Raw genomic sequence first — 13,306 nt, forward strand, 5'->3', positions numbered from 1 at the left:
GCCACAGAGGTGTGTCCCTAATTTACCCTTTAGTTTTGAGAAGAGTTTCTATTGAGGATTCATACATCAAGGATTAAGTTAGCATTCCTATAAATCCATTAACCAAACATATTAATACTGTAGTGTTTAAATTACATTTAAACTGTGATTTTCAAATATCTAAATAATGTTCACTTTAGGGCTTGTGTTGTGGCTCAGTGGTAGAGTGCTTGCCTGGCATGTTTGAGATCCTGAGTTCAATCCTCAGCACCACATAAAAATAAATAAATAAGTAAAATAAAAGTATTGTGTCCAACTACAACTAAAAAATAAATATTTTTTTAAAAAGTTTACTTTATGCAATACATTTTATTCAGCAAAATTTATGCCTTTTTAAAAATATTTTTTTATTTTTTAGTGTAGTTGGACATAGTACCTTTATTTCACTTATTTTTTTTTTGAGAGAGAGAGAGTTTTTTAATATTTATTTTTTAGTTTTCGGTGGACACAACATCTTTATTTTATTTTGATGTGGTGCTGAGGATCGAATCCAGTGCCCCACGCATGCCCAGCAAGCCCCACGCATGCCTGGCAAGCATGTTACCGCTTGAGCCACAACCCCAGCCCCAAATTTATGCCTTTTTAAAAAGCATCGTAAAATTATGTTTCATTTACTTGAAATTTTTCTTCAGTGTGATTTTAACTACTTTTACTAAGGTTTTAGTAGTAGTTAAAATTATAGTACTTAGCTCTTGACAACAAAATATGAAAGATTAAATTGTAATAGAGAAAATTACATTTTTAGATATGAAAGAAAAAGATGAAGAAAAGAGCAGCTCTAATCATTCAGAAACCTACAGGGAGTTTAAAGGTTTTGTTTCATGTCTTATTGTTGTTTTGATCCAGTATTTACTGTTCATTTTTAATTTCTCCTTGCAGGTTCGACTGTGCAGATCGACAGTTTCATTCCATCCCTGCTACCTGGCAAGCTCTCATGGATAATCCATATGATGTGAAAGAACTTATTCCTGAATTCTTCTATTTTCCAGAGTTTTTGGAAAATCAAAATCGTAAGAAATAGAGGATTAAAAAATTACCTTAGCAGATCCAATGGTGGAACCTGAAGAATAACTTTCAGGACCTGTCTGCAATGTCATATATCTTATTTAAGGTTCATTCTATCCATAGATTACTTAGTGACAGGGATTAACTGATGCCCAGGTACTAGTCTTCCCTTCCAGGGATGTTCTATAGAGAACTAAGATTAATGAGTCAAATCTGAACTGATAAGAAAATCTGTCTATACATTGTAACTAGAGAAGCAAAACTGGCCATATGCTGTCACTAAGAGTCTTTGAGTTAGATAAGATCAGGATTTAGACTAGGGATCAGCAAACTACAGGTCCATGGACCAAATCCATAAGCAAACTCATATTTTTACAAATAAAGTTTTATTGGTACACAGCCAATTGTTTTATATTTCATCTATGTATGACTGCTTTCAGAGATTAATAGTAAATTTGAGTAGTTGCAACAGAGACTATATCACAAGACCAAAAATATTTATATTTGACCCCTTATTGAAAAAGTTTACAGACTCCTTAATTAGAACGTAGGAGAGGAGTCAAATTGGGAATAATGACTTAAGTTTATCACACTGTTTGAAAATTTGTATTTTTGAAGTAGACAAGCATAGAGCTAAACCCAGTCTTTTAAAATACCTGGACACTTTCACAGTAGTTTTACATTTACTTTTTAGTACAAATAAAGAACATGACAAAACTACTGGTGTTCTTTAGAGCAATTCCACAGTGTTAAAGGGTCATTACCAGTTACTCTTTTTTTCTCTGTTTGACCCTTGCTCAGAAGAGTTTGTTAAGCTGGAAAGAGGGCTTAATGTCATTTTGATCATGCATTCTGGAACAGGTTTTGGAGGCAGGACATCTTATTCTGAGAGTAATACAGTCTGAATTGGTGACTTTCAGAAAATCAGGTCATCTGTTGACTGAGTCTGATCCCAAGGTCAATCAGCCATTACACTGGAGTCTCCTAAAGCCAGAGTACCTGGGATAGGAGGATGAACACACTAAATTTTTTTTTTTTGGAATTTCATTTTTTTTATTGGTTGTTCACAACATTACAAAGCTCTTGACATATCATATTTCATACATTAGATTCAAGTGGGTTATGAACTCCCAATTGTACCCCAAATGCAGATTGCAGAATCACGTCGGTTACACATCCACAATTTTACATAATGCCCTATTAGTAATTGTTGTATTCTGCTACCTTTCCTATCCCCTACTATCCCCCCTCCCCTTCCCTCACATCTTCTCTCTCTACCCCATCTACTGTAATTCATTTCTCTCCTTGTTTATTTTCCCATTCCCCTTACAAACTCTTATATGTAATTTTGTATAGCAATGAGGGTCTCCCTTCATTTCCATGCAATTTCCCTTTTCTCTCCCTTTCCCTCCCATCTCATGTCTCTGTTTAATGTTAATCTTTTCTTCCTGCTCTTCCTCCCTGCTCTGTTCATAGTTGCTCTCATTATATCAAAGAAGACATTTGGTATTTGTTTTTTAGGGATTGGCTAGCTTCACTAAGCATAATCTGCTCTAGTGCCATCCATTTCCCTGCAAAGTCCATGATTTTGTCATTTTTTAGTGCTGCATAATATTCCATGGTGTATAAATGCCACATTTTTTTTTATCCATTCATCTATTGAAGGGCATCTGGGTTGGTTCCACAGTCTAGCTATTGTGAACTGTGCTGCTATGAACATCGATGTGGCAGTATCCCTGTAGCATGCTCTTTTAAGGTCTTTAGGGAATAGTCCAAGAAGGGCAATAGCAGGGTCAAATGGTGGTTCCATTCCCAGCTTTCCCAGGAATCTCCATTCTGCTTTCCAAATTGGCCGCACCAATTTGCAGTCCCACCAGCAATGTACCCTTTTCTCCACATCCTCGCCAGCACTTGTTGTTTGACTTCATAGTGGCTGCCAATCTTACTGGAGTGAGATGGTATCTTAGGGTGGTTTTGATTTGCATTTCTCTGACAGCTAGAGATGGTGAGCATTTTTTCATGTACTTGTTGATTGATTGTATGTCCTCCTCTGAGAAGTGTCTGTTCAGGTCCTTGGCCCATTTGTTGATTGGGTTATTTGTTATCTTATTGTCTAATTTTTTGAGTTCTTTGTATACTCTGGATATTAGGGCTCTATCTGAAGTGTGAGGAGTAAAAATTTGTTCCCATGATGTAGGCTTCCTATTTACCTCTCTTATTGTTTCTCTTGCTGAGAAAAAACTTTTTAGTTTAAGTAAGTCCCATTTGTTGATTCTTGTTATTAACCCTTGTGCTATGGGTGTCCTATTAAGGAATTTGGAGCCCAACCCCTCAATATGTAGATTGGAGCCAACTTTTTCTTCTATCAGACGCAGAGTCTCTGATTTGATATCAAGCTCCTTGATCCATTTTGAGTTAACTTTTGAACACACTAAATTTGGTTCAAAAATTTAAGGTACTTTTAACCCAACAACTCGTGATATTTATCAGATTCAGTTGTGGTCTTTAGAACTGTGTCCTGATGGCCTCTATTTCTAATTGTACATTGCTTTGTTGTTTGAAATGAGCTGGGTAGGAGAAAGCAAATATATCAGGTAATCTGCCTTCAGGAGCAAATATTAATAAAACCAACTCAATTATACAATCAAGGAAATTTTAGTATTTTCTATAATAGAAACCCAAAGGTGTAGTAGTTCCAGATAGCTTAATATCATCAAGGCCAGTTTTCTTTCTGTATTTTACTCTGCCATTCTGAGTGTTTCAACTTTGTCTATGTCTAGTTCCTCTCACAAGTTAAAATCACTGAAGCAGTGTTAGCGTCATAGGTAGATACAATGATATCTTAGAAAGAAATGAGCCTGTTAATCTCTTGTATCCTTTCTTTTTTCTTTTTTTTTTCTGTGTGTGTATGTGTGTGTGTGCGTGTGTGTGTGTGTGTGTGATTCCAGAGATTGAACCTAGAGGCACTTAATGACTGAGCCACACCCCCAGTCTTTTTATTTTTTATTTCTTATTTTGAGACAGAGTCTTCCTAAGTTGCTTAGGGCTTTGCTAAATTTCTGAGGTGGACTTTGAACTGCAGTCCTCCTGCATCATCCTCCCTAGCTGTAGGGATTACAGTCATGCACCACTGTACCTGGCCCATTGTGTTCTTTCTTAAGAATGAGAAATCCTTTCTTATAACCTCTCCTTGTTCTCCAGAGCTAGGTCATATACCAACCCCTAAAACACACCAGGAATGGGTATGTAATGTAGATAAGAAATGAAAGATGAATACACAAATGAATAAATGTTCTGCTAGCAGATAAAAGGAGGAATAACCATAAATTTGGACAATGAAAAATATTTGCTACACAGTGACTGTCTTAACATAAAGCCAAAGATCCTGGGTATCCTGTTATTCTATGACATTTAAACCTCACTCCAACTTTGGCAGCACAATGTTATTTTAAGACTGGTATTTTAAGAGCCTTTTTTCTGAAGGTCTCTTATGTTAACACTTTTCCTCCTACAAGAAAACCTCATATTTAGGAAAATTCTATGTTCTAACTATAAAAGCAAAATTCTGTTATGCAAATATCTACTTAGAATAGTAGTATATAAATATATTATTCTTCCATAAAACAAATAGAGCTCTTCCAATGAATGATTTTAAGGTATATGTTTTACCAAAAAGCTCAAAGTAGCTATATTTTGTAAATTAACCATTAGAGGATTTGATTTTAGTGTAAAAAGAATAATTAATACTGCATTTTTGTTTAGATTAACATGAGTGTTGTAACTACTCTTCTCAACAAAAGAATTAATTCTTATTCTGATTTCCCCTGTAAAAACTAATTTAAAACTTTTTAAATTAATGAGATAGTGTATATGCCAATAGATAAAAACTAACGAGGAAAAAAGCCACTATTTTGCTTAGTAGCATGCCCTCATTTATATTTGATTTACTTCATATATTTAAATCTAAAGTGATATAATGTTTTTATCTTTTATGTCTTAGAATTTAACTTGGGTCGTCTACAAGTTTCCAGAGAACTAGTAAATAATGTCATCCTTCCCAAGTGGGCTAAGTCAGCTGAAGATTTCATCTGTAAACATAGGAAAGCTCTGGTAAGATTTTTGTTTAGTTATTAGACAGATTAATAAGGTACAGATGTGTTTTCCAAAGGCTGAAATAAAATATACCTAATTTTTATTTTTTCAGATTAATTTGTTATGTATGCTGTGTTTAGAAAGTATGATATAATAATTTATTTTTAAGAATCCTCTGATACAGTAGCAATATATTGTAATCCATGAATATAACAAAATAGAGGTTGAAAATCCTTAAACTTAACTTTAAGTAAGCTTTGAATTTTAGAGCATTTGGGAGTTTGGACTTATGCTCAACAGGTCAAGTCTTTGCAAATATTACAAAATGGGAAAAATCCAAAATCCAAGGCAGGCCTGGTGGTACTCACATGTATTTCTAGCTACTTGAGAGGTTGAGATGGGGGGATCCCTTGAGCCATGGAATTTGAGGCCAGCCTGAGCAACATAGCAAGATGCTGTCTCAAGAAAAAGTATTGGGGGGACAAAAATAGAATCTGAAACACTTCTGGTCCCAAGCACTTTGCAGAAGGACTATTCAAGCCTGTATTTAATACTCCAGTTCTTTATCTCCCTACTGTATGTATAACCATTCCATTTACCAAACTGGTGTAGTTTGATACTTTGCACTTGTTTCAAATCTCAGGAAGAATGAATACATTTTAAGTTTCTTATGACAAAAGCAGCTAAATCCTAAATGACACTTTTTAAAGCTCACTAATTTTCAGTTAAATTTCCAATTTAGAATTGAAGAACTAATGAGGGTTAGTTAAACATTGATAATTATGTTACTGTTTTGCAGATGATATAATTGGTTCTCTCTTTCCCCCCATAGTAGCCCACCTGGTTCTGTACTTAAATGAAGTGTTTCAGACTCTGAAACTAATTAGAGCACTAATTAGGCTAATACTTGGAAGCATTTTTTTGTCATTAAAATATAGTTGCCAGGGGTTTGGGTTGTGGCTAAGTGGTAGAGTGCTTGCCTAGCATGCATGAGGCACTGGGGTTCGATCCTCAGCACCACATAGATGTAAAATAAAGATGTTGTGTTCACCTAAAACTTAAGAATAAATATTTTTTAAAAGTAATATAGTTGTCAATTTTACAAAAATCAAAATTAGATTATATTTGTAAGCAATAACTTTATCAACAAATAAGGGGGGCTGGGATTGTGGCTCAGTGTAGCACGTGCGAGGCCCTGGGTTCGATCCTCAGCACCACATAAAAATAAATAAGTGAAATGAAGGTATTGTGTCCAACTACTTCTAAAAAATAAATATTAAAAAAAACAAATAAGGAATTGGAAAAAAGAAAATAAAGCAATCTTGAAAGATAACCTGTTTCTCTCTGCTCACTGTTTTTATAACTCTGTTCTTCCCAACCCCACCCCCAACACACACTGTTTTTATTAGCTAGCAGAAACTTCTCAAGTCCATTTACTTAGTTTCTTTCTTCCTTCTTTCTTTCCTTCCTTCCTTCCTTCCTCTTTCTTTCTTTCTTTCTTTCTTTCTTTTTTTCTTTCTTTTTTGAGAGAGAGAGAGAGAGTGAGAATTTTTTAATATTTATTTTTTAGTTTTCTGTAGACACAAGTTACTTTCTTATTTATTTTTTGTGGTATGAGGGATTGAACCCAGGACCTCACACATGCTAGGCAAGTGCTTTACCACTGAGTATACCTCCAGCCTTTTAAATCCTTTTTGCTAATAGTATGTAAGATCTAAGGTAGAAGTTGGGATTTTAGGAAGACATGCACTTTAATGTTAGAAAATTTGTTCCAGTTTATGTGTTGTTCTATAACAAACTATACCAAAATTCAGTGGCTTAAAATTATAGCCATTTTATCATCTCTCAGCGTTCAGTGGGTTAGCCGGTCTCAGTTGGGAGATTTGACTGGTCTTGCCTGAGGTCCTCATGTAGTTGCAGTTACATGATATCTGTGGTTAGAATCATCTGACGGGTACATTAAGACACTGGGATATTAAATAATAGATAGAATTATCTTTATACATAATTTTTGAAGATTTACTGGTTTTTCCAAAATTGTCTCTTTCTCTCTCTGCATTATAGTCTGAGGATATCTTCTTTACAATTGGTAGCCAGGCTTTTTTGTTTTACATGGCAGCTCAGGTCTCCCCAAAAGTATAAAAATGAAATATTCCTTGCTCTCTTATAATTTAAGACTTTGAATTTTCATAGCATCATTTCTGCCACCTTATGCTGTTTGAAGAATCAGTGCCAATTCAGCAGGAGGGAAAGTAAACCCTATCTCTCAATAGTGAGAGGAAGAAAGAATTTACAGCTATTTTTCGTTTATCATACAGTTTGGCCTTCTAATCACAAGTCATTTACATACCCTACCCTTTTTCAAAAACTTTTTTAGTTCTAGATAAGACACAGTATCTTTTTCATTTTTTCTATTTATTTTTATGTGGTGCTCATAATTGAACCTAAGTGCCTCACATATGCGAGGCAAAATAAATTCACTTAAGACACCTATGGTCTGCCTCCTCCATTAAAGCATTAAGACAGGAATTGTCAAATTTTTTGTAACTGTCAACAGTAAGGTTCTGTGTTGTAGCTCATTTCTGCCTTTTTTGTGTTGAAGCAAATGGATGTCTCTGAGTTCAACTACTAATCTATTAAAGTGGCAGCAGATCAGGATTTGACCCTCAGGAAGTAGTTAATTTATCCTTGCATTAAGACTTGAATGCTGGGGATACAGTTCAGTTGGTAGAGTGCTTGCCTCAAATGCACAAGGCCCTGTGTTCCATCCCAGCACCATACCCCCCCCCAAAAAAAAAGACTTGAGTCCTAAAGTCTATTACCTTGATATCTAAATCAAGTCTATAAGTAGCTGAAATCACTTAGGTGTTGCCTCTTTCTGATCTCAATACACGAAGTAAAGAAAGTTATCTGCTTCCATATAACAGTAGTGACATGACAAAACAGAAAAACTTCAGTAGAATTCCTGCTTTTAAAAAAGGAGCTGGGGGGCTGGGGATGTGGTTCAAGCGGTAGTGTGCTCGCCTGGCATGCATGTGGCCCGGATTCGATCCTCAGCACCACATACCAAGATGTTGTGTCCGCCGAGAACTAAAAAATAAATATTAAAAAAAATTCTCTCTCTCCTCTCTCACTCTCTCTTAAAAAAAAAAAAAAAAAGGAGCTGGGGAAAACGGAGAAGAACAGGAGGCTCCCAGCAATTACTGGTTCATTGCAATTTAAAATTCTAGTAGGAACATGTTTTTAAATTTTTTTTTCCTTTAGGGTGGAGCCATGGTCCCTGAGTGTGATCCTCATTCAGTCTTTGGTTCTCCCCTCCTTCCTTTCTTTCTTTTTTAAAATATAATTTTAGTTGTAGATGGACATTTTATTTATTTATTTTTATGATGTGCTAAGGACCACATGCCTCACACCTGCTAGTCTGTTTATATGAGTATCTTTGTCAAATTCTTTGATGTTGAAAGCCAAGGTCTCTCTTTTTTTTCTTTTTTCAATCTCTTCTTTTTTGAACAAATTTTCTCTCTTTTAGTGTTAACTAGTATAATCCCTTTAAAACTTTATGAGTTTCTTAACTCTATTGGACAAAAGCTACTCTGCATTACTTTACAGAATGGTCCCTTTTCTACTTTGGGCCAAATGGGCAACAACTACAGAAAAATCTGTTAAAGATTCTTAGACTCTTAAAATTTCTAGTTGAATGGTCTAAGAGATACAACCTTGAATCTTTCTGAGGTCTTAAGATTGTTTTACAGTCAAATCCCTGAAAACTTTTACCCAATGCTATAGTTTAATGGTAATGATCTGATTTGATCATTGTCTCAGACCATTTCTCATTTTGAGAATATTTGCTCTCTTGAGTTCTCAGGATGAAATTGTTTTATTTTCAAATCTGGAAAATACCCACAGACAGATTCGTTTCTATATCTGATGTATCTAATACAGGAATCCCCTTTTCTTCAGTCTTTAGTAACAGTGTCCTCGCTGTCTCATCACTAATAATCTCCATAAAGTCTCTGTCTGCTACTCAACTTGGTTTACCTCTTGGTGTGTGGATTCAGGTGGGAAGTGATTTGCAGCCACTTTTTCAACCCCAAGGTGGTTTTGTTGTTTCCTTGAATTGATTTTTTTCTTTATTCTTGAATTGAAAAGTTCTAAAAACTATTTCAATGGAAACTTTAATACAAAGATTCATTTCATAGCTCTCATTAATTCCTTTAGATATTTGGGCTTATTTATGTTATTTTCTTCCCCTAGTAGTTAGAATATACATACATCAAGATAAAAAAATGATCATCTACTTTATAGTACATATGAATAGTCAATATACATAGTAGATACTGAATGAATGTTTAACATTATTTTGAGAGAATTTTATGTACAGATGAAAAGATTTATGAGTAGAAATGTTTCATTTGCTCTTTAAAAAAATATATTTCTTTAGGGCTGGGGGTATAGCTCAGTTGGTAGAGTGCTTGTCTAGCATGCATAAGGCCCTGGGTTCAATCCTCAGCACCACAAATATATATATATATATATATATATATATATATATATATATATATATATATGTTTCTTTAGTTGTACATGAAAATAGTACCTTTATTTATTTTTATGTGGTGCTGAGGATCAAACCAAGTGCCTCATGCTTACTAGGCAAGCACTCTACCACTGAGCTACAACCCACAACCCCAGCCCCTCATTTGCTCTTTTAAAGAATACAAATTATATTATAGTTGGAAGATATCTTAATTATTAAACTTGTTCTTTTTCTAGGAATCAGAGTATGTTTCAGCTCATCTTCATGAATGGATAGATCTGATTTTTGGTTATAAACAAAGGGGACCAGCTGCAGTGGAGGCACTCAATGTTTTTTATTACTGTAGTTATGAAGGTATAAACTTATATACTTTTTCTGCTGCATTATTGTGATAGAAATTATTGTTCAATATATAGTCACCTGTAGCATTTTGAACCTGCTTAATATAGGAAAGACCTCCTTAGCAAAACAGCTTTTTGATTGAAAATTGAAGATGCTGCTTTTTGGGGTAGGGGGATAGTAACTAAGTATGTATATAGGCAAATCTAATTATAAATGTCATTATTGGTGTTAAAAGAGAGTTTGGGGTTTGGTTCAATTAGGTACTGTTAATTGAACTTAGGGGTGCCTTACCACTGAGCTACATCCCCACTTTTTTTTATTCTTTACTTTGAGACTCACTAGATGCTTGAGGCTGGCAGTTCTACCTCCTGAGTTTCTGGAATTACAGTTGTGCACCACCATGCCTAGCTGTCTAAAGAGTTTTTGATATCTGACATATATGTCCTAGTTAGTTCTATATTAAATATTACATATTAAATTGCAAGTAAACTTTGAAAGAAAGCTTTAGAATTATCAATAACAAACTCTTCAAATGACATTATTTAGCTCAGGATCAAGAATGTTTTCTGCATTCTACTAACATGTATAACTAGAACAAAAAATAATAACAATAATGTTTTCTGATTTCGACTGAAAAATCACCTGACATAGTGGTGCACATTGTATTCCCAGCCACTTGGGAGGCTGAGGCAGGAGTATCATAAATTCAAGGCCAGCCTGGACAAACTTAGTGAAACCTTGACTCAAAATAAAAAATACAAAGGGGTAGGGATTAGCTCAGTTGTACAGTGTCTCTGTGTTTGATCACCCAGGGACAGTCCCCAGTAGTGTAAAATTTTTTTTAAAAATTACACACGTGCACACACACATATGCTAATTCGTTTCTGATGTTTGTGATGTGGCATGCTGTTTTGTTTTCACACTATAGTGAGCTTATAAGTGTACTTCTGGTTTTAGGAGCTGTGGATCTGGACGCCTTAACAGACGAGAAAGAAAGAAAAGCCTTAGAAGGAATGATTAACAACTTTGGGCAAACACCTTGCCAACTGTTAAAGGTAAATTATATAAGCTATTGTCAACTAAAGATATCTAGAAATGAATTGCTAAGAAATAGTATTACCATTATTTTTAATAATTTTAATAATTTAAAACCTTATGTCAGAGTTATTGTCCAGAATTTGGAAAAAAATAACATTACATTTAATTGATTATTCCTATTTTGAAATAATAAAATATTGCATTTAAAATTCATTTATGAAGACAGGTATTATGATGGATGCCTATAGTCCCAGCTGCTTTGGAGGCTGAGGTGGGAGAATCTTGAGTTCAAGACTAGCCAGGACAATGTAACGAAATCTTGTCATCCCCACTTCCCACAACACACACATACACACAAAATCCACTTAGGAGAACACTTGCTGACCATATTACTTGGGTTCTATTCCTGGCACCGGGGATGAGGCAAATGGATGAAAATCCATTTCAATAGCCAAGTGCTTATAAGTGACAAGAAGGATTTATTTTTTTATATATATATTTACCCAGAAAGCCAATCACTTCATATTATTAAGTAGATGCTTTCTTATTCAATCACTGTGTTAGATACTTTCCTAAACCCTCACAGTGACTATCCATTTATCCTCATATTTTTAGATGATAAAGCCAAGCCTAACAGAAAGTAATACCTAACCACAATACCTTACTTATTGAATATTTTTAAATACTTTGTAAAAATACTTATTAAATACTTCTTCTACATTTACACAACTAAAAAGTGACTAGGGTAAGATTTTTATGCATGACTAACTCCAAAGTCTTTGTACCATGCCATGTTTTCTCTCAATTAGTAGCTATAAGCCCCTTGTTAAACTATATCTCTTTTTGATGTTTTTATAGGCTTTTCTTAAAAGTTAATTATGACACTCTCTGCCTTACCGATTTATCTCTATTTCTCACTAAATTATAAATATGTTAAAGTCAGCAGCCTTCTCTTAATAATCTTTATATATTTGTGCATATAATATGTATAAAGTAAATATTTGTTGAATTGAAATCTCCACAGCTAATATAGCAACAGGGCATCTAAAGCTCAAGTCTATAGTTTTACTTTTGTCAACTCAATTTTCAGACTAACTTGATATTTGTTACTGTTCTTTAATGACAGTTGGGCCTCCAACATTGGTTTTTACAAAATAAATCATATGAAGTCAGTGTTTCATCCCTTACCTTCTGGTACAGTCAGAAGGCAAAAGTAAAGGAATAAAACAGAACTATTCTTAGGACTCTGAAATGGATCTTATAATATTTTTGCACCACCTTTACTTTTTATTTTATAAGAGTACTGCTACCTTTTATTGTCATAAAAAAATGATTTAGGGACCAGTTGCATGTGCATCTATAATCCTAGCTACTCTGGAGAGTGAGGCTGGAGGATCTCAAGTTCAAGGCCAGTCTGGACAATATACTGAAACCCTTTCTCAGAATAAAAGAGTGGCGGCGGGGGAAGGGGGGTAGCTCAGTGGAAGAGTGTGTTGTTTAGCATGTGCAAGCAAGGCCCCAGGCTCAATCCCCAGCACCAAAACCAAAAAAAAAAAAAAAAAAAAAAGAATTGAGCCTTGGTTAGGCATCAGTCTGTGGTTTTAGAAAACTAAATAATATTATTAAGAGCTACATATTGTGTGATTCTACTTTGTGTACAACCAGAGACTGAAAAATTGTGCTCTGTATGTGTAATATGAATTAAATTGCTTTCTGCCGTCATATAGAACAAATTAAAATAAATAAATAATTTTTTAAAAAAGAGCTACATATTTTAATACTTGTAGCTATCCCACCTACTGCCTTTAATCTAATATTTTGAGATAGAGATGAAAGAATCCCATTTAGTTAAAATTCTATTCTTCATTTAACTGTGCCTTTATTTTGTTGTTTTCTGCTTATTAATATGTGATACTGTCCTGTATCTCTGACATGGAAGTTAAGAGAATAATAATAATGGAAAAATAATTTATTTGGTAATTATGCAGCAATGTTTATAATTTGATTTTGATAGTGTTTACATTTTTATGTTATTTCAGGAAATAAAAATTCACCCCATTATAGATCTTAAATAGTACATTTGATTTTGCCAAACATTTATTAAGCATTTGTTATGTTTAAGATTTTGTTGTAGGTATTGAAAAATCCGAAATTGAATACAACTTATGTCTGATTCTAAGATAGCCATAGTATAGGTAGAGAAGAAAGACCATAAATAAGTATATGTAATTCAAAACAAAAATAAATGAGTAC

The 13,306-nt window shown here is 34.2% G+C and overlaps 1 protein-coding gene across 10 annotated transcripts in view; it reads left to right on the forward strand.

Annotated features, from left to right (window-relative positions):
* Nbeal1 (neurobeachin like 1) overlaps positions 1-13,306 on the forward strand; it is a 185,907-nt gene that overhangs the window by 145,234 nt on the left and 27,367 nt on the right. For all 10 annotated transcript variants that reach the window (XR_013424260.1, XM_040294730.2, XM_021735694.3 and 7 more), the window contains 4 exons: positions 919-1,049; positions 5,045-5,154; positions 9,910-10,027; positions 10,973-11,070. Coding sequence is in view for 9 of the 10 variants with exons in the window: in XM_040294730.2 (XP_040150664.2) it covers positions 919-1,049; positions 5,045-5,154; positions 9,910-10,027; positions 10,973-11,070 (457 nt within the window). In the remaining variant the exon portion in view is untranslated. The remainder of the gene's footprint in view (positions 1-918; positions 1,050-5,044; positions 5,155-9,909; positions 10,028-10,972; positions 11,071-13,306) is intronic.

Source organism: Ictidomys tridecemlineatus, chromosome 7 (assembly GCF_052094955.1).
Source record: "Ictidomys tridecemlineatus isolate mIctTri1 chromosome 7, mIctTri1.hap1, whole genome shotgun sequence".
Taxonomy (NCBI): Eukaryota; Metazoa; Chordata; class Mammalia; order Rodentia; family Sciuridae; genus Ictidomys; species Ictidomys tridecemlineatus.